The following is a 21,952-nucleotide window of genomic DNA, read 5'->3' as shown; positions in this document are numbered from 1 at the left end:
CAGGTCCCACTACCAACCTACCTGCCATTCCTAAAAATCCAGCCCAGTACTGAGCATTTACCAAAATGCTCAGCAGACGAAAGTTGTCTGCTGAGAACAAACATTTCTTCTGGAGTTTTCTCATCTCACCCACCTTAGTAGTCTGGGCGAGATTTACACCCCCTCCATTACCTGACCAGCCATCGGCTTACAATCTATAAAAAGTTCTTTTGTAATTGGCAATGCGCTGTAATGCGTTCTATATTTGGCTGTTTGAGTGATTTTGGGACTTTTCATGCCTCCTGATCCGCAAGGCACTTACTTACTAGAATAAATGATGGCTGTAAATAATCTGGTGTACATTTCACTGTGCAAGCACACAGCCCGGAGGAAGGACCCTCCATTGTTGCATGGGATATGAAGCCTGGCATGGAATAAACCAGTCTAAATAAATCTCCCTTGTTGTGTCTATTCACATATTTTAGCTAGTTTGTCATTTTTCTATAGTCCTGGCTAGTACCTAGCACCGGGTCTTTTGGGGGTCCTCCTCAGACAAGGTACCAAGTGAGGGGACACGGTACTATAAAGTCACATGTCTAAACGCAGAGAGAACCATGACTACCCTGTACCATCCAACGGAGCTGGAACGTCCAAAAGCAATCAACTGCCTATAAATAACAATCAGCAGCTATGGTATTAAGGGGGACACTATTTGCCCCCTTTAATATGTGGTATCAAAACCAAGTTGAGGTGAGTAGAGCTGAGCCAGTACCATCAAGTGGAAATATCTGCAATAGGTTCCACCTTATACAAGTTGTAATAAATATCTATTATGACCTACAGATTCTGAATAATATTACCTTTATACCACATATTCTATCAATAGATCTCATTTTCGCTACTTAATTAATTAGCTTAATAATTGACTAACCTTATCACCCAAGGCCTAGAGTTTTCACTTGGCCTTAGATTGGAACAATATTCTTTTATTTAGAAAGTCTGAAAAAACTCTTTACGTTGCCTGCTTTGGGCATTAAAGGACCAATGTTCCAAGATTCCCCTGCTGCTCCAATGGGGGCTTATTGTTTGCATGACAAGTTGTATTTTTAGCTGGTTAACTTCTCCCCGACTCCACTTTCTTTACCACTAGAGTTTCCATTGATGTTAGTCTGGTCCACACCTGACTACAACCATCTAGTAATTTTCTTTTTATATAAGGTCATGAGTATTTTTGGATTTAGAATTTCCGATTTCTACAGTCCTGGCCAAAAGTTTTGAGACTGATATAAATTTTGGTTTTCACAAAGTTGCCTGCTTTTACCCGGTCCCAACATCTGCCATAACAGTAGGGTGGCCGCCATAGTCACCAGGTCTCTATTATATTATACAGCAAAGCTGACCATTTTGGGGTGGAACAAGATCCGGGGACGGAGATCCATTTGCATGACACCCAGAGCCAATTGAAGAATCCCAGGCATGTCTGCAAGGTCCTTACTGTAGGCTGCTCTATGAAGGCCTTTACTGGTACCAGAAAAACACAGTGTTTTTTCCGATGCGTTTCAACAGCAGCCAAAAAGTTGCATTTTCGCAATGTGGGGCTGTAGCCTAGCCAGCTACAACTTAACCAGCTACAGCCTGACGCTTATCCAGGTAAATTGTTCATTTTGTTCCCTTTCATCCCTGATATTTTGGCTACATCTTTACATTTTCTTGAAATACGGTAGACAAAAGCTCCTTAAAAATATATCAAAAGTAATTTTATACAATTAGGTAATAGAATTTTATATTTTGTTCAAAAGTGAAAATACATTTTCCAGCATCAGTCATGTCAGGAGACTTAGACTAGGCCTGTGCTGCTAAAGATTTTGCCCCTTATGTTACAATATCTCTATCTATGCCACCGACCCGTTACTTGTAGCCAGGGGTGAACCTAGCCTTTTTGCCGCCTGAGGCGGATGACAGAAAGCCTCCCCCCCATCCCAACCCCACCACCCGCCGGCCCCCCCCCCCCTCCCACGGCAAAAAGGTTAGGTTCACCTCTGATTACACAGCATGTAGCCAAAAATTGTTTACATTTTTGGACCCCACGCTGTGTAGTGATTAACCCCCTCCCCCCCACGAGTGTCCGCTTACCTGCAGCTCCCTGTTCTTCTTGGTCTGGTCCTCCGTTCGGTCTTCAGAGCTTGTCCTGGACTGGCTTAGGTCAGTAAAAATGCCGCCCCCCGGGGGCCCCGGCATGGCCGGTGCGGCGCTGCTTGTAGCCCTATGAGGAGACCGGTCACTTTCTTGTGCAGGATCAGCACACTCATCTCCTTCTGTCACCTTCATCTCCTTCTCAGTTCTATCACTTCATCAGTTATAGGGGGTTCTATATGCACCTATTTCAAAACTAGTGTCCTGCTACTGTAAGGTAGGGGTCACACTACCATTGGATTTCGTTTTTTAAAAACAAAATGGACACCTATCATAACAGACACAAACCAGGAGTAACTGATGGACACAAGTTAAAATCCCATTGAAATGAATGGAAATTTCAGACGGACCAGCTAGAGTCAGTTGCTAAAATCGTGTACGGAGAATAGCCATGGACACTGCTGAGCAGACACCAACGGTAGTGTGAGCGCCCCCTAAGCTTGCAGCTTCTTAGTATGTCCAAAAGGGTTTGTCTGGCTAAGAAAATATGTTCTAAATTTTTTTATTTATCTTGCTGGATTCAGAATCACATGGCATGACTACTAGTGCCGAAGAAGTTTTCAGGCCTGGTAGCCTATGTATAGGATTCCTTACCTAGTGTTTAGGGTTCTCAGTTTGTCTGTCCCCTGTTCTTGTGCACTTTTTGCTGATCTGCTGATCCTTGTTCCTGACCTCAGCCTTGTTACTGGATATGCTCCTGCCTTTGGTTTGCTTGTCTGGTTCCTGTTACTACTCCTGGTTCTGTTACCTCACTATCATAGGACTGCAAACCTGTCTTGGCATCTGGCCTAATACTTCCAGACCACCCTTGACTCCATTCCTGTCTATGTCACCAATCCATGACTAAAACCAAAGATATTCCTCTTGTATAGTCCACAACTTCATGCTATGGTTATGGGTGAACACCATAGAGTGTGATAGACCCCTCACCCTAGTTTAGCCAATACCAAACAGATTGTGGCTTAGAAAATTAAGAACATGGCGATAATGCAAAATATAATATGTATGAAATAGATACAATTATTTGCAAAGAGTTGTCCCTCGAAACTGGACCTTTAGGCCGGGTTCACACGGAGTTACGTGCCGCGAGATTTGGCACGTAGACGCCGCGTGACCCTTTGCGTGCCGTACACGCTCCCATTCATTTCAATGGGAGCGGGGAGCGTATGCGCCGCGCTAGTTTGCGGCCGTGCATTTATTCACGGCCGCAAACTAGCGCGGCGCATACGCTCCCCGCTCCCATTGAAATGAATGGGAGCGTGTACGGCACGCAAAGGGTCACGCGGCGTCTACGTGCCAAATCTCGCGGCACGTAACTCCGTGTGAACCCGGCCTTACAGTATTAGATCTTGTTGTCCTACTAAAGGATTTATAGTAATTTTTTAGGTTGAGCTTTGAGTCTACCCTGACGGGGTTAAACTTTATTTTGATCCGATCCTCCCATAAAGGAAGTATTTATCTGACACTTGTTCCGAGCGGCCACAAGGTGACACCTACCCAGGCAAGTTATGGATTCTGTTCCCTTTAAAGTCTAGTATTATGGATTTATGAATTTATGATATTTGCTTCTGTTGGGGTGGACAAAAACTTCCTTGTTATTTTACCTGAATTTTTTTTTTTTTGAACTTTATTAAGGATTTTTAAACTTTACAAACATAACAAGTATTGGACTTGGAACCTGTGTCATGTGTGAAAAGTAAAAGTCTAGTAACAAAGTCTGATACAAAAGCTAAGGTAAGCTTACAATGATCGAAAGGAAACATCATTGGAACCCGGTATAGACAGTCTGACAGAGGGATCAAGGTAAACAAGAAAAACGAGAAGGTGGGGGGGTCCGATTTGGTGAATCCCAGGTGCTTCTATTTTTAGATACAAATAGGTGGATCCCATCACTTTACCTGTAATGTTATAAAATTAATTGGTAAATTGGGGGCGTGTCCTAGCAATGGCCGTGTGAAGCAGCATCTCACCTCAGCTCCCGGACCTCAAGCAGCCTCAGACGGATTTCGGGGGTTCTGTGCCTCTCCAGCTCCCCCTCTTCGACATGGTCCGTCGCCTGGGATGGAAGGCCACCTCTTCTGCCCTGGTCGAGCAGCAGATTGCCCGGTTTCTGCTGACCTCGGCTCTCTCTTCTCTGCCGGCGGCCGGATCTAAAATGGCGCCGGCGCACGCCTCCGTCGCTTCCGAAGTACCGCCTGGAGCTTCCTTGGCTCTCCTACTGACGCTGGCCGCGCAGCCTGGATCCTCCTCACTGCTGCAGCCGCCCTCTGACCCAGGTCTAACGCCGGCTCCACAGGTACAGAACGCGGCGCTCCTGTGTATCCAAGATGGCGACCGTGATACCGCTGTGAGGCCGCTGCCATCGTCTCCCTCTAATGCTTGCTTGTTAACCACTGCTCTGCTTTGTAGTAGCGCCTGCTCACCCTGTGGGATTTGCAAATGCACACAGCCTATTCTCCCTTCTGTCTCCTTGTCCTCCTACACTCCTCAACCCCCACCAGCTGCCTCTGTCCTACCCAGCCCTGCTCTACAGATGAATGCTGCACTTTCAGCACCGTGGGTCACCACAGGCTTTCCTGTCAGAGGACTTTCACAAGCTCTTACCTCCACCAGATACTGGGGGGGGGGGGCCTGGAGTTGTCTCCCCAGCTGAACTCCGCTCCGCGGTCACCGCAATCTTCAACACAGCCCTTTCTCGTCCTGGGAAGATGGAGATTAACATCGACAGGGTCCACATGGTGCTGGGTGCCAAACTCCCTTCTGCTTCTGATCCCTGGGATGTTTTATGCAGAATCCACTTCTTCAAGGAAAAGGAAGATATTCTCCAGGCCGCCTGGCGGCACGGCCCGGTCTCCTATCTCGATTCCGCTATTCAAATTCTGCCGGATGTCTCGCGTCGCACCCTTGCTATGAGGAGGACACTCAAACCACTTCTGAAGTTGATCATGGACTCTAGCGCTACGTACAGGTGGGGCCACCCATTTCACCTCCAGATCCGCCAGAACGGAGTGATGTTTGTCCTCCATTCTCCCAACCAAGCAGCTTCCCTGGCGCAGTTTCTTGAGTTACCTGACTTGTCGCTACCGGACTGGCTGGACTTCCCGCTACTTCTTGCACCAGCCCCTGACCGCCCTATTTCACCATCCCGCCCTCGGCAGCGGCGTCTGGTGGAATCCTCTTCTTAGGGTTCTCGCTGCATCCTAGTATCTTTCCTTTTTTTGTGTGGACTACGCCTTGGTTCTCTGACTCTGTTGTTCTCTGGTTCGTTTAAGTGCCTGTCAATTTTGTCTTGCAGTTGGGGCCTCCCTGAGGTTCTTAAGTTTAGTGCCCTGACGGCGGTCGCTGCGGACCTCGGTCTGTGGCGCCCTTCATCGGTGTGACCCGCCGCCCACTCGTGGAGATGCGCTGTGACTTGCCGGCCCTGGTTCCTTTCCTTACGGTGATGGTTGGCGATCCTACCGTTTACCGTTCTGTGAGTTCTCCCCTATCCTCCTCTGGGTGGTGGGCCGCAGCGCAGTCTGTGGCTCCTTTTTTATGCTGCTCGGGGAAAGGGTGGCAACATGTAATATTTCCACCTCTCCCCCGCTAGTTAGGGTTTCGGCATCTCTCAGGGTGCGTACTGCGGTGTGCCCCTGAGACCTGCTTTAGTGGGGGGTTTCCCACTGATTGGTGTTCCCCGCTCTGGGATTAGCTTAGATCGGGGTTATTTGTACTGTTTGCTGATTTTGATTGAGTCACGGAGCAAAGGTATACGTCTTCCTCCGGATGGTCTTTTGAATCAACACGGACGCAAGAGGTCGGGAGACAACAGCAATTTATTGTAATCCACAAAGTTAGTAGCCGGCGGCGGTCACATCAACCGTAATAACAATAAGTCCACAGAAGTCACAATCCAATGATAGCTTTGGCTCCTTGGTCCTGTAACTAAATCCTGGCTCTCTGCAGAGCTGTGCACAGGCCGGCTAACACATACTAACTGCTAGCTACAACTATATACTAAGACTGTTACACCTATATCTGTGGGTGGGAAGGGCTGAGTCACAGATCCTTTCCCCCTCACCTATACCAAGGAGAGCAGACTCCCTGTCTCCTGTGGACAATGCACCATCCAACATCTTCTTGGGGACACTGATCAGATTATCTCCACCCATTGTCCTCACTAGTTAGAGGTATTTGCATACAATGTGCTAACACACTAGACCCCAATCAGCCAACTACACATTGATGTATATAACAGGTTAGAGAATACATTCCACATGAAATATATATTACACATTGCCTATAGTATAGACTCTAACCATCCCGTGACAACCCCTCCCCCTCTCAAAACATGTGCATGACACAATTGGCCTACACAGGTAAATTGGGGAATGCACATCAGTCTCTATAGCTCATATGTCCTCCTGCCGGGATAACCCATCTGCGTTCTGGTGTTGGTTCCCTCGGCGGTACTGAATGGTAAAGTTGTAGGGTTTAAGGGCTGGCATCTGGCAGAAAATCCAGTCGATCCATGTTGGCGTCTCTCTGAGCTTGGCTTCGGGTCACTGCTCCCACAAAGTGGCACTGTAGATTTCCAACATTGTTGCCTAACAGAACATCGGCCGGCAGCCCGCTCATCACACCAATTGTGCATCGTTTTGGTCCATAACCATAGTCGAGTTTCACGGTAGCTTTAGGAATACGTTTCCGAGTACCTCCTGCCAACTCGATAGAAAGGCCAGGGCCCTCCTCTAGGGCCTCAGGTCGAACCACTCGGGGGTCCGCTACCGTTAGGAAAGCTCCCGAGTCCCAGAATCCAACAACTGTTCGGCCATCCAGTAGGACCTCCTGCAAGTGCTTCCGCTGAAGGTTTGCGGGATGTGTGGCAGAGGGCTGAATCCCATAGACCCCTGGAGGTGGAACAGATGGGTCATTCATGGAGTCATCTGGAAATGGGGCCAAACTTTCTGTCCTAGGGGTGGTTCCCAGGTAGTGAATAGGCCGGGATGCCACGGTGGCCCGTGCCCCCATGTTAACAGGGCAACTAGCTTGAAAATGTCCAGGCCGCCCGCACCCAAAACATCTGCGCTCTAGCATTCTTCCAGTAGGTCGTTGTCTAGGGACAGGGTTGTTCATAGCTGGAGGCCGATGGGCTGGGGCAGGGGTAGAGGGGGAATTGTAATCCTGAGGCCGGGCACGAAAGGTGGGTGGCTGGATGAAGGGTGTCTGGCGGACTGTGGTAGTTTTCCACTCCTCTGCAAACAACCTCTTCCACTGTGGCTTGATGGTCAGACCCTCATCTGCAAGGGAAGCAGCTTGCTCAACTGTGGCTGGGTTCCGTTCCAGCACCCACTCACGGATATCAGCGGGGCACTGGGAAAAGAACTGTTCCTTAAGTATGACTTGGAGGACCTTATCGACTGTGACAGCCTCCTCTCCTTCTAGCCAGCGCTTGCATGCTTGCTTCAACTTGTGGGCGAACATGTGGAAGGAGCTTCCCCCATTGTAAGACAAAGAGCGGAACTGAACTCGGTAGGTCTCTGGAGTGACTGCATAATGCTTCTGCACCGCTCTTTTAATGGCCTCATAGTCCCGCTGATCACTAGGGTCCATGGCTCTGAGAGCTTCCGCAGCCCCATCTCGTAGGTGCCCCACCAGATACCGGACCCAATCCTTCTCTGGGACTTCCATCAGGTGGCACTGGTGTTCGAAGTCCTGAAAATATCCATCAACATCCCCAGCCGCTTCATCAAAGGTCTTGAAGTGTTTATGGGAGACATATGGTGGTTCTCTCACTGTTGGGCTGGGGGTCGACGTTTGATTATAATTCCGCGTAGTTATCTCAGCCATTCGCATTTCATGCGCCATTCTTTCCTTTTCATGCGCCATTCTCTGTTCCTCCTTCTCCGTTTCCTGAGCCCTCTGTAATGCTCTACTCCTTTGCTCTGCAGTTGCTCCTAGCCCCAGCACTGCCAATTCCTCCTCATACAAAACAACCCATCTGCTCTTTTGGGTCTGTACCTGCCACTCCCGTATCTCTACTGTCTCCTGGGGGCAGCCCTCCTCATGGTCGCTTTGCAGGGTCATCTCCTCCAGTGCCTCGATCAGTTGATCTTTCGTTCTTCCCTGGTAACTCAGGTTTAGTTCCCGGGCCCTTACTTGTAGACTTGCCATAGTCCAGTTCCTGTATTCTGAGGTTGTGGCTCCATTAATCGCTGAGCTGCTGTAGTCCATCTCGCTGTACGCTGTTGATCCCACCGCTGCCAACCAGTTGTCACGGAGCAAAGGTATACGTCTTCCTCCGGATGGTCTTTTGAATCAACACGGACGCAAGAGGTCGGGAGACAACAGCAATTTATTGTAATCCACAAAGTTAGTAGCCGGCGGCGGTCACATCAACCGTAATAACAATAAGTCCACAGAAGTCACAATCCAATGATAGCTTTGGCTCCTTGGTCCTGTAACTAAATCCTGGCTCTCTGCAGAGCTGTGCACAGGCCGGCTAACACATACTAACTACTAGCTACAACTATATACTAAGACTGTTACACCTATATCTGTGGGTGGGAAGGGCTGAGTCACAGATCCTTCCCCCCTCACCTATACCAAGGAGAGCAGACTCCCTGTCTCCTGTGGACAATGCACCGTCCAACATCTTCTTGGGGACACCGAGCAGATTATCTGCACCCATTGTCCTCACTAGCTAGAGGTATTTGCATACAATGTGCGAACACACTAGACCCCAATCAGCCAACTACACATTGATGTATATAACAGGTTAGAGAATACATTCCACATGAAATATATATTACACATTGCCTATAGTATAGACTCTAACCATCCCGTGACAGATTGGTTCCTCTCTTTTGTGTGTTTTTTTTATCTCTTCTTCTTCTTCTCTTCTCTTTCTTTTTCCGTCTTCCAGGACCTCAGCCATGCTCCCCACTGTTCTTTTCTACATTATGCCTGACGGTCTCCATACTTCAGAGATGCAATGTTCCCTGCTCCGCCTATTTTGAGGTGGGAGATTCCTTGTAGCCTCCATCTAAGAGATTTTTTCGTGAGGCGACGGCCCTTCCTTTTCCATTCCCTGGGTACCCAGTTGCGTCCCATAGCTGCTTATTTAGAGCCTGAGCCTATTGGGTTAGTTTCCTTGTTAGTTTCCCTATCCCTTGGCAGTTTTAGGTGGCTTCCATAGACGGTTCACTCGTTATCTCACTTCCTTTCTTCTCTACCTAACTCCATGGGACTTGACCACTTACTCGCGAGGTTTGACATAGCTTGCCCTGGGAGGGTGTCCGTAAGGTGGTTAGCTAGTTTTTGCAAATCTCTCCTCCGTACTTACCAACTCTCCTCTTGCTTCACCTTTCGGCCCTCCCGCTCCGCACCTATAGTAGATCTCCCCTTTATCCCGTGCTCCGCACAGTCAGGGCTCGCATCCCGACGCTTAGTCTCCCCATCCCCCCTCCTTCCGCTATTGGTCTCATAACGTAGTGAACTTCGGGATCGTGGATGACCTCGCCGAGCCCCTTTGGGACGCATGCATGGTCGCTCTGACTCCGTGGTTTCTCCCCTGGGGTACCCAAATGTACCAGGAATCTGGATGACTGATGTGTCTCTGCAGTTAGTTGTTTGGTGGCTACGGCTTGGGGTCGAACGCACCCTCCTCTCCCCCTCCCCTCCTCTTTTTTTTTTTCTTTCTTCTCTCTTCTCTTTCTTTCTCCCTTTCCTCTTTTTATCTTCCTCCCTCTTCTTTTGTCTCTAGGTTTGTTGTTTTTGCCTTTTGTCCTACGTGGTATTGTATTACTGGTTTCGTGGGTCCGGTCGCTCCAGCCCTGCCTTGTTATAGTTTTGTTTCTTGTTTTGCTTATTTATAAATTGTTTATAAATAAAGAATTTATAAACAAAAATTTAAAAAAATTAATTGGTAAATTTTCCTTTATTCAGAAGTGAAAGTAAATTTTCTGTTGTGAGACTTCGGCTAGGTCTGTGCTGCTAGAGACTTTGCTCTGAATGTTTCAAAACTTTCAGTCTATGACACTGTCCCATTACCTATAGCCATGGATTATTACATGAGTGGACAGGTCACTGCCTCCCACAATGTCAGCACACTCATCTCCTTCTGCCAACATTTCCATAATGTGATTTAAGATATTTTGTCTCCACCCACGAAAAATCTAACCCTGTCTGCTTAAAGGAACTGTCTGCCTATAAAAGTTAGATTAGATCCGATTGGTGGAGGTTTGACAACCAGACCCTGCACAGATCAGCTGATCTGACTGTCTTCCAAGGTACTGCACTGGACAGGGAACAGAAAAAGCTCTACTCCTATTCTACAATTAGTCCTCGTATAGTGCTGACCCTGGGGTACCAGAGCTCTATGTCTATTAATGGAATAGGAGCAGAACTGCTTCTGGTCCTGTCTAGTACATTAGTTTCCAATACCAAAAGACCAAGATCAATGTGGGGTCCATATGTCAGAACCCCATCAACCAGCCTGTGGATAGGTCATCAGTATAACAAAAAACACCATGGGGCCCAAAAACTCCTTCAAGCCCACATTTTATTCTTGTAGGCACTTGTAGTCATGTTCTACAGCTACACCAAGGGTTTAAAGGGGTTGTCCAGGATAAACTGATAATTAACCCCTAAACTAAACTCCCTCCCCCCACCTAACTTCTAATTTACACCAATTTTAAAAAATCTATAATTATCCACATGATCGCTCCTGGGACACTTTCTGATAATCCGGTGACGTTCCATTTCACCACTTCCAAAACGGAACGTCACCATAACTCTTCCTCCTCCCCTATCCCCATCAATACTTACCGAACCTTCCTGTGTCCGGGGACGGTGCCTCCCTGTCTTCCAGTCTTCTAGAAGTGAGTGGAATAGGTTAGCAAGGGAGATGGGGGAGGGTTGGAAGGTCTAGTAATGGGCGGGAGAGATCATAACCAAATTCAACAACAACAAAATGTACAAAAAATTTTTTAAAAAAATTACTAAAAATTTTTAATATAAAAACTTGATTTAAAAATAAGTAATTTTTTGATGGCAGTTCACTGTAATAAAAAAAAAGATAGAAATGACAATGTTTCCTTTATCCTACAGGCATAAGGATGGGTATCTGGTACGTTGTCTTTTTCCTCCTGCTCCCTGTATGTTCATCGTCAGATCTTCAAAGTGGTAATTGTCAAGAACCAATCTTCTGTAATGTACAACTTGCCTTCACCAATACTGTACATAAGTTCACCAATGACCAATGCATAGTGATCTTATTCTTGTTTTTGCTTCTGAAGGTCAAGTCATGAACATGGACACCTTCCTTGGTCTTATAAAGGAGCTGGAGTCCACCAAGCCAGATTTTTCTGCCCAAGAGATTGCGCAACAACTGGTTTCTCCATCATTCAATCCCTCCAAGTTTCTCAGTGCTGAGCAAGCATCTCTTACCCTTGCTTTGCTCGGTCACAAAGTCGTGGCATTGGAAGACAAGGACTGGCAGGAGCAAGGAGTTGTCCTGGCCCCTGATGGAAGCACGGTGGCGATAAAACCACTTCTTGAAGCTGTGCTCTCGGGGTGGAAAGTTGATTGTAAATCGAAGAATCTACAAGAAGAAGATCACCAAGGGACAGGGAACAATGCTAGACATCCTACATCCCTTGCTATGTCTTTAGGTTTGGGTTTTGCTAACTCTGAATTGTCCCTGGAAGCAGCACTAGATGTTCCAAATGGATGCTGGGATTCTATCTCCACTCCCAAAACCTTCAAGCTTTCGGGAGCCCCTTCCAGACATGACATAACACTAGCGTATCTCAATGGTGCCTTGGATGGCACTCTGCTGAGGGAGATGCTGATCAATAAGACCCAGAAAATGAGTTCCTTACTTCAGTCATACTACTGGGGACGACCAGCAAAGAGTGCATTTCGGAGACAGGAGTTCCAGGATCTGCTGAAGGATGGGCAGCTAGAAGATGAAATACGTAGAGGAATTAAGTGCTATAAGGACCATGCTGACCATCATAATGCAGAGCCTATCACAGAGGAACAGATGAACTCCATCGCATCTGTGGCAGCCAAAGACTTTGAACAGCAATATCTAGGTATAACATATGAAGCGATTTTTTTTAGAAAAAAAAAGTTGGTTAATTCTGTTAACTTTGGTGGGTTTTCTAAGTTCAACCAATTGTTAGATTCCTTTGTGTTGGGTCCTTTATTACTGTAGGTGATAGGAGGTCTGTCTGATAAGAGGTAGAGGGGTCGAACTTGAGGCCCTCCATCAAAATAAAGCCGGGCTACATTTTTATGGTGGACTCGGTGATCTCATGTATATGGTCAGGTGATAAGTTACCGCCAGAGGGGTCTAAATGGGACATAGTAGTTTGACAGTGGGCCTCCCCATTGTAAAAAAGCTGGGATGAATATGTATGGTGTTGTCAGTGCCATAGAAACGAATGGGCCAGAGTGCTAGCCATGAAGAATATAGCCTGTATGCCTTGACCATGTAGCCGTAACCTATTTTTCTATGACTATTATTATGTATTATTTCTTTGCAGACTGTCCTGCTGTGATACCTCGCTGCATGTGGGAGGCCAAGCCATATAAAGGCACCCCAACTTTACTTAAGCCTCCTCTGCCTCATGTCTATATCCATCACACCTACGAGCCGTCCAGGCCTTGCGTCTCCTTCCAGGAATGTGCGGCAGATATGCGCAGCATGCAGAGATTCCATCAGGAGGACCGAGGCTGGGATGATATCGGCTATAGGTAGGAAAAAAGAAGCAAATCTGCTGCTGTTTACACATTGAGCACTAGGTGGCACACACTGTTACGGGTTTTTTTCTGTTTTTGGATACAACGTTATGCGGTCTGTTTGTTAGGTAACCATTGTGACACAGGGTATTGCGAGTCAAGGGATTGTCTGGGAGTATTGCAATATAAGGGCAGTTGCACATTATAATCTGTTATTTTGATCCTTTAACAGATAAGAACAAAGAACGTTAAAGTTATAAGATTGATGGACAGAAATGGAACGCTTTCTGTCTGCAGCAATTCTGATCGACTAAAAATGAAAGTTTCCATCTGTCCGCTTTGTGAAGTCAGTAAAAACCTATATAAATCAGAAGTGTATTATTTCTATCCATCAATTATGGTTCTGATCCTCGAATCAGAACAATGGACCTAAAAACGGTGGCCTGAAACTGGTCTAAAGATAACGTGTTTAGTAAAAGAAAAATAATAATAAATAGGGCAAACATACTCTGCAGCGCTGTACAGAAATGGAAGTTACCAACTGTCCCAAATTTGGGAGACCGACTCAAATGCTGCAAATTGGGACATGAGGAAAGGAGGAGCGTCTTGTATTACAGGGGAAGGCTGTGTGACCACATAATCCTAGCTCACATTTTTAAGAGAGTCCTAGTCTAAGACAAGAGACCGTCAGTAGGCCCTGGGACAGAAATAGCCCAATGCTAGTAATAGGTAGCAAACAGATGGATGGATAGATAGATAGATAGATAGATAGATAGATAGATAGATAGATAGATACAGTGGCGTAACTATCGTAGAGGCAGCGGAGGCGGCTGCCACAGGGCCTGAGCCATTAGGGGGCCCGGTGACAGCCGCTACCGTTGCAGGTTTTTTTTTTTTTTTTTTTTTTTTCAATAGTCCGTTACGGGCCCTATTCACTTGCTGATCCTGGCTGGGCCGGGATCGATAAGTGAACCATGGGCCCCACAAACACTATCATTATACTCGGGGGTCTTTGCAGACCCCCGAGTATAATGATCGGAGGCCCGGGAGAGGTAAGAAACATAAAAAACAGTGTTACTTACCTCTCCACGATCCTGCCAGGCCTCCGTCATTCGTGTCTGACATCTCTGACGTCACATGACCCAGGCCTGCTTCCCGGGTCATGTGACGTCCGACGTCATTAAAGCAGGACAAGAGCAGCGGCCGACAGGAACAGGTAAGCAACTGTTTCTGATATTTTTATTCCCCCGGGTCTCCGATTATTATACTCTGGGGTCTTTTCAGACCCCAGAGGATAATAATTGTTTATAGGTGTCCACAGTGGGACTTATGGGGACACTATGGGGGATAATACTGTGTGCATTGGACACTATTGGGGTTAATACTGTGTATGCAGGGGACACTATTGGGGATAATACTGTGTGCAGGGGACACTATGGGGGATAATACTGTGTGCAGGGGCCACTAATGGACATAATACTGTGTGCAAGGCTTACTAAGGGACATAATAGAGTGCGGAGGAGGGGGTCGGTCGAGGTCTTCGGCGTCGGGTTTTTTTTGGGGGGCCATGTCAAAAGTTCGCCACAGGGCCCCGCCATTCCTAGTTACGCCACTGGATACATAGATAGATAGATAGACAGACAGACAGATAGTAGATAGATAGTTAGATAGATAGACAGACGGACGGACAGACGGACAGATAGATAGGAGATAGATAGATAGATAGATAGATAGATAGATAGATAGATAGACAGACGGACAGACGGACAGATAGATAGGAGATAGATAGATAGGAGATAGATAGATAGATAGATAGATAGATAGATAGATAGATGATAGATAGATAGATAGATAGATAGATAGATAGATAGACAGACGGTTGGACAGACGGACAGATAGATAGGAGATAGATAGATAGATAGATAGATAGACAGACGGACAGATAGATAGGAGATAGATAGATAGATAGATAGATAGATAGGAGATAGATAGATAGATAGATAGATAGATAGATAGATAGACAGACGGACAGATAGATAGGAGATAGATAGATAGATAGATAGATAGATAGATAGATAGATAATATATAGCAGTGGTCCCCAACCTTTTTTCCACCAGGGACCAGTTTCAGCAAAACAATTTTTCTATGGCCTGGTGGGGGCGGGAAGGGGTGTGGATGGGGGAGCAGGGTTAATCATGGGGGTGTAGATTAGAATCATGTACATATGAAAACACAAGAGAAAGTGCAAACTATATAATTTTTATTATATTTAATGTGACTCAAGTCACCATAAGGCAGAATCAGTGGGATTTTGGGCAGAGGTGTAACTAGGAGTTCAGCACAGGGAGGTGCTAAACGCCTCAGTGGGCCTAAGTGCGCCTAAGATGGCTACTGATGACGGATATCACTCCTAATGCTGCAATTAACTTCACTACAGCCTCACTACAGCTACATTACACGTCACAGGGACAAGTGACGTGTAATGTAGTTGCCCAAAGTTTGGTAGGTGAGTGTGGGGTGGAGCCAAGACCCGCTGCATGTCCTGCATAGTACTAGAATCCCAGACATACAGCGGGTCCCGGTTCAACCCCGCACCTTGCTCACCTTATCCCAATGAGCAACAACCAAGCGTCAGCAGGGTCGGTTTTAGACAAAATGGGGCCCTGGGCAAAATTAGAAGTGGGACCCCATTCGTACACACATTAACATTCTGTTAATTCAATGTGCCGCAGTGCCTATTACTGGTACTTACAGGGATGTTCTTAATGTAAATTTTTTTTTTTTTTTTTTTTTTTTGTAGATTGAGCCCCATATAGAACTCACAATGTACATTTTTTTTCCTATCAGCATGTCTTTGTAGAATGGGAGGAAATCCACGCATCCTTGCAGATGTTGTTCCTGGCGGGATTCGAACCCAGGACTCCAGCTCTGCAGTGCTAACCACTGAGCCACCGTGTTTCCCCTGTTCTTAATGTAAATTTGTAAGGTTTTTTGCCTAGGCAAACAAGTTGCTTCTGTTTCTTATCTTTAAAGATCAGGTGCAGAAGCAACAAGGCATATGCCCTTCCCCAGACTAAAAAATGTTTATATATACAGAGTTATCAAATAGGACTGCTATACCAGGACTAAATACTATCACATTACCCGCTGACCGTTATACCAGGACTAAATATTGTCACATCACCCGCAGACCACTATACCAGGACCAAATACTGTCACATTGGCCACTTACTACCAGATTCTCCTCTGCCCCCATAATACAATCCACAAATAGCTGTTTTTACTGTATAATGTTCCCCTTCCCAACTTCTAAGGAAGGTAGGAGACGAATAGCCTTTCTTAAGGCTATTCCAACGTGTGAACTAGAAAAAAATGATTTTTAATGGTAGAATCACTTTAAAGAGAACCTTTCATGTCCTCAGAGATGTGCGGTATTATAGAAAGCCAACTGAATTCAGTGCTGTGCCAACTTTGCCGGTATTCGCCATGATGGAGATATTGGTGCAGTTAGTTTCGGCACCGATATCTCTCCACTGTTGGAAAGGTGGGCCTTCTAGCCTAGCGGCATCACTGGGCGGTAGAGAATGCCCCTCTGACAGTACAAAGCTATGGAAGAGTACAGTCAGGAGGGCATTCCTCACAGCCCGGGAATGATGCTGAGCTATAAGACCCGATCTTCTGACAGTGGAGAGATATTGCTACCGAAATTAATAGCACCAATACCTCCAGCACAGGGACACGTACTGTGAAAGCTGGCAGTGCAGTGAATTCACTGCACTGCATCTTTCTAGTGGTATATAATACCACCCATCTCTGAGGACATGAAAGGTCTAGGTATAGGACAGATATAGGACCTGCTCCATAACTTGTAGTTCTTCAATTTGGCCTGGACACACGGCTGCAAAACAACGGGCATATGTACGGGAACCATTGAAATATAATAGTCCATAATTTTGTCCACAATTGAGGATAAAAACTACAGTCATGTGCATTACAGTTTAGTAACTCCATGTGCCTCATAGTAATAGCAGTTAACCCCATCATGTCCCTCACATTAACCCTTGTGTACCTCACATAAGAGTTACTGATATGTGAGACATGGAGGTAATAATAAGTATATTAATTATTATTACCTCCATATATCTCACATATTAGTAACTCTTATGTGAGGCACACAGGGGTTAATGTGAGGGCATGATGGGGTAAATTGCCATTAATATGAGGCACATAGAGTTACTAAAACTAAATTAATAACCCCAAATGCCTGACATTAATAGGTATAGTAAGCTCATGTACCTGGTGGTTTCTTTTTTTACTTTCACTTTGATGAGCTCTCCTTTCCTCCTTCTCTTCTGTGCAGGATGTAATGGCAGGAGCTCGGCAGGGTCTATCTTCTGTATAGGGATAAGCCCCTCCTCCTGAGCGCTCCTCACCCTCTCATTGGTGAGCAGAGGACAGCCAGAGAAGGGGGGGGGGGAAGCCTCCTGAGAGCGCTGAATGGAGCATCCTCTTTCATAGCTGCAGCTCCTGCGCTGGCTGCTATTAGCCGATGCTACATAGTGCCCTTGCGACATATATAGTACTTTCCCTATTTTAAAGAGGAAAGTATTCCACCGACAGGGGGCCCCTGCAAAGGCTGGGACCCTAGGCAATTGCCCAGTTTGCCCCCCCCCCAATGCCGGCCCTGAGCATCAGTGTTGTGGAGCCGCAGCAGCTGCTGACTCCTCGCCGCCGGTACACAGACCAGTGCAACATGCCCCGCAGCCCGGTACTGATCCACGGACCGGCGGTTGGGGACCCCTGATATATAGGACAGATAACTAGATAGATAGATAGATAGATAGATAGATAGATAGATAGATAGGGTATTAGTGTAGCATGTCTCCACACGTTTTTGCTCTAGTGTAGCATGTCTCCACATTCAAAAAACTCATAGTAAAGGGAACTGACGAGCAATTTCAGCAAATGATGTTGCGAAACGGAGTCTCTCGATGCTGCAGTCTCCACCAGTATTCAGCCAAATGTCCTGGCAACAAATTCGGCGAAGTACCACGCATCTTCTGCAGAATTTCCATTTTGACATGACCCCAATTTGCCTCGATTCTCTGGGTGTTGACGCCGGTGAAAGGGTTTACAAAATTTTGTTGATGATTTACAGTACGATGAGTGTACTGAATACCAGGCCAATTTGGAATATTTGCATAAGCTACCCACTCCTCCGACCAAATTTACGATCCAGGAGCGGTGACGCTGATTAATGGCCCGAAGCGTCAGCTCATTTCGGCGTAGGACGTGAAACATCCTCAATTTTTGCGACAAGGGACCCCCAAAGCAGGCTTGCTTGGGGGACACATGGCGGCATGGTACCCCAAATGTGTGGTAAATTAATAAAATATACTTTTTCTCCTCAGGTTCACTCAGTGAAGTAAAGATAGTGTAAGGGCTCATTCACATCTGCGCCCCGGTCTCCGTTCTGCAGGTTTCCGTTTCCTGCACAAAACAGAGGCAGGAGACGGAAACCTGCAGGACTGTTTCAAACCCATTTATTTGAATGGGTTTGAAAGCTGTGCGGCGGTGAGCGATTTATGCTCTCCGCCGCGAAATCGTTTTTTTTAAATCCGGACACAGAGTCGGATATGCAGTACTCTGTGTCCAGTTTTAAAAAAACGGTTTCGCGGCGGAGCCAGAAAACGCTCACGGCTGGACCCGCTCTGTGATTTCTGTCTTCTTGCATGCAGGTGTGAACCCAGCGTCAGCTGTGCACTGTAATTCAAATTTCCCGCCTTTTTTCACTTACCTCAGCTGATGTGTAGTTCAGGGTCAAAGGTCATCAATAGGCAGATTTCACTGGTTCTTCTGGTAGATGTGGAGACATACTGCACTACGGTACACATTATGTGGAGACGCGTCTAATCATTTTTGCGCGCTTTCGCGATGTGGAGACATGCTACACTAATACCGATAGATGGATAGATAGATGGATAGATAGATAGATAGATAGATAGATAGATAGATAGATAGATAGATAGACATGATGAGGTCTCAGCTATTAGAGAGCTAAGCCGTAAAAAAAAATTTGTCGGAAGTAGATGATTTGGGTTTGTAGCTAGTTACTGGACTAGTAACGTAACTGACCTCTGAGTATAACTTCCCTTCATTGTCTACATTCTATAGCTTTGTGGCAGGGTCTGATGGATACTTGTATGAAGGACGTGGCTGGCACCATGTTGGGGCTCACACCAAGGGCCACAATTCTGTGGGTTATGGCATTAGCTTCATTGGAGACTTCACCTCATCAGTCCCTGATACCCGAATACTGAACTTGGTTAGAGATGGCTTCTTGAAGTGGACATTGAGATCCGGTTACATCTTACCCAACTACACTATTCAAGGTCATCGCCAGGTTGTCAACACCTCATGTCCAGGAGATGCCTTGTTCCAAGAGATTACCAGATGGGAGCACTTCACTAAGGTAAATATGATGTGATATGTCAGAGAACTGATAAAGATGGGTGTACTTTTTTAAGGAATTATCTTGACTGATGGAAGGAAGGCCATCCATACCCTCCAGTGGTTACCATTGGTGGCACTTGAGTCCTCCACCAGGTGGGATGTATTTCAACATATTCAACCCTTTGTTATCAACACTTACCTATGTATGGGGAGGTCAAGAGAAATTAAAATTCTGGTGAAAAATGTAGAAGTTGTATGTCCAGCTTTAGGACTTTACCTCCTAGAAACTAATGTTGCCCTTAGCCCAGGACAGTGCTCCCGTAGACCAAGGTTTCCCAACTGATGCACTCACGTCTCTCCTCCCTATACCCACCCACACTCTCCTAAGCCACGCCTACTCCTAGCATCAGTAACACTAGCCTAGGGAGGCGGGGTGCACGGCGCTCTGCCGGCATCTGAATGAGAGAGGAGAGGGCAGAGAACAACGGCCCGGAACTCCGGGGAGCGGCAGCGGTTCTGTGCAGGTAACTAGGGTTGAGCAATCGGGATCGGAATTCTGTTTCTGATTTTTTTTTTTCAGGTAGGATCGGAACCCGATCGTGATCGTGAAATTTACTATCGCTAATCAGGATCCAATCTTTTCCGATCCTGATCGCTCAACCCTACTCTTGACATGTTTCCACAGCACCCCTGGGCGCTGCTGCCCCCAGTTTGGAATGTCTCCATAGACAATAGAAAAACAGCAATTAGATAATAGGAGCACAGAACAAGCGAAAGATATCTGATATGGTAAATTTTTTGGCACTACTTGTAAAACTAAGAGTGCTTGCAATCTTCCTTCGTCACACACGTGTGCATGACAAAAATAGCTCTTCTAGGCCTACTCTTTATTGTTACATCTTTTCTTGTTAGAGAGAACCTTTCACCACCTCCAACAAGTCCAGCTCTTTAGAACAATTAATAGTCACTGCTCCACTCATTCCAGCACAGTTGGAATTCTTTCTCTAGCCCCCACCGTTCTTAAACTATCAATGCTGTTAGTTTCCCTGATAGACTATTTAGACTCTGTACTGTCAGCAGGGCGGTGTCAGGGAGGAACAGGCAAGGGGTGTGATTCTGATCTCTGACACTGGCTGCCTTTGATTGGAGCTCTGAGTCACACCCCCTGCCTGACACCGCCCTTCTGACATTACAGAGCTTCAGTCACCAAAATTAACTGCTCTTGTTGATCAGGAATGGTGGGGGCTAGAGAAAAAAATTCCAACCGTGCTGGAATCAGCAGAACAACAATGATGCTAAGAACTAGAATTGCTGAAGATGGTGAAAGGTCCTCATTAAGCACTGTACATTTTTTGTGTATATTAAATCTACAATGTAATAAGGTTTCCTGGGTTCTAAAACAACCCCACAAATCCAAATGCTTGTCACCTTTTTGTAAGTTAAATGCTAGAGCAGCAATTCCCCAGTAGCTGATGGTGAACCCTGGGGGGACCATCGCAATAGACAGTGAGCCCTAAGCTGGACCCCCCACCCCGCTGTCCTTTCCTGCTTGCTGGTCCTATCCTAAGCAATAGGCGACAACTGGTTGACAAGCCCTACCTATATAAGTGACAATACAGACAAGACAAACAACAACAAAGGGAGGTCAGCTAGCCAAGGGGCAAGTAACAGTCGAGCAACACAGTACAGAATCACAATCCAAGAGAATAGTCACAAGGGAAGCCAGAGGTCAGCAATACAATAGTAGCAGAAAGAGGAGCTTAGTAGAGACAAAGTCTAAGGACAGCGTCACAGTGGCCAGCAAGCCTGTGTGGGCTGATGGCCTGGATATAGGAAGTCCTGGACCACCCTAGGCTTGATTGGTAGAGAGGCTGTCAATCACAAAGGCAAGGCTAGAATTAACTATTTGATGGACAGAGAGAAACAAGGTGCAGGAGACAGGTGTGGTGGAAATTCAATTACAGAAGATAGGTAATAGAGCAGTGTTCACACAGTGCAACGGAAAACTCTAAGCAAAGAATCAAACTGAATTCAGCTCCTGCACTGCAATGTATGAGCGGAGGGTGGCGCAGAGAGCCGAACAGGCAGAGATGTTACACTTTTGTTTGCTATTATTGTGAGTGGTTCGGGTATATTGGTGTCTCACCTTTCGTAAGTGGAAGGCAGCAGTGGGGGAATATGAAAATAAGTTTTACGGCTTTGACTGTAAATCTTTATCTTTATTGACCATCATTCATGATATCTATCTTTCTATTCTAGGAATCCCAAGTATGAGTTGTCACAAATGAAGATTTTATCTCTCCTGTACTGAATAAAGTTTGATCAAATTTGAATGAGATTTTTGTGAAGTTTAGTGCCTTTGCATGTAACCACAACCCTCCCCTCTCCCCCCAATATGGTTTAAAATTTTCGTGACACCGCAGGTTTTCTGTTATCTAAAAAAAAAAAAAAAAAAAAGCTTTACCAAACCTATTTCCTGTTCTAAGGGGAAGAGAAAAAAAAATAAGATGCAAAAAGAGATGGCAAAGAGAAGGGACTGAGCGTAGAGGTGTAGGCGAGACTGCATCATAGACAAAGGGGCAGTCTATAAAGAAACAG

General features: G+C 46.2%; 1 protein-coding gene across 1 annotated transcript; it reads left to right on the top strand.

The window, feature by feature from the left end:
- The first annotated feature begins 1,608 nt into the window (after positions 1 to 1,608).
- Positions 1,609 to 21,664, top strand: PGLYRP2 (peptidoglycan recognition protein 2). The gene is made up of 6 exons (XM_075272860.1): positions 1,609 to 1,629; positions 11,263 to 11,337; positions 11,451 to 12,251; positions 12,705 to 12,915; positions 19,076 to 19,373; positions 21,614 to 21,664. The coding sequence occupies exons 2-6, from the start codon at positions 11,271 to 11,273 to the stop codon at positions 21,626 to 21,628; spliced, it is 1,392 nt and encodes a 463-aa protein (XP_075128961.1). The 5' UTR covers positions 1,609 to 1,629; positions 11,263 to 11,270; the 3' UTR covers positions 21,629 to 21,664.
- Positions 21,665 to 21,952: the final 288 nt, after the last annotated feature.

Source organism: Leptodactylus fuscus, chromosome 5 (genome assembly GCF_031893055.1).
Source record: "Leptodactylus fuscus isolate aLepFus1 chromosome 5, aLepFus1.hap2, whole genome shotgun sequence".
NCBI classification, from domain to species: domain Eukaryota; kingdom Metazoa; phylum Chordata; class Amphibia; order Anura; family Leptodactylidae; genus Leptodactylus; species Leptodactylus fuscus.
The sequence above is the reverse complement of the archived record's forward strand: the minus strand, read 5'-3'. Positions and strand labels throughout refer to the sequence as shown.

Excerpts from the sequence above, each read along its gene's own strand:
- PGLYRP2 (XM_075272860.1), top strand. The coding sequence starts at position 11,271 with ATGGGTATCTGGTACGTTGTCTTTTTCCTCCTGCTCCCTGTATGTTCA. Across the intron at positions 11,338-11,450 it reads ATCGTCAGATCTTCAAAGTG|GTCAAGTCATGAACATGGAC; the intron begins GTAATTGTCAAG and ends TTGCTTCTGAAG. Across the intron at positions 12,252-12,704 it reads CTTTGAACAGCAATATCTAG|ACTGTCCTGCTGTGATACCT; the intron begins GTATAACATATG and ends ATTTCTTTGCAG.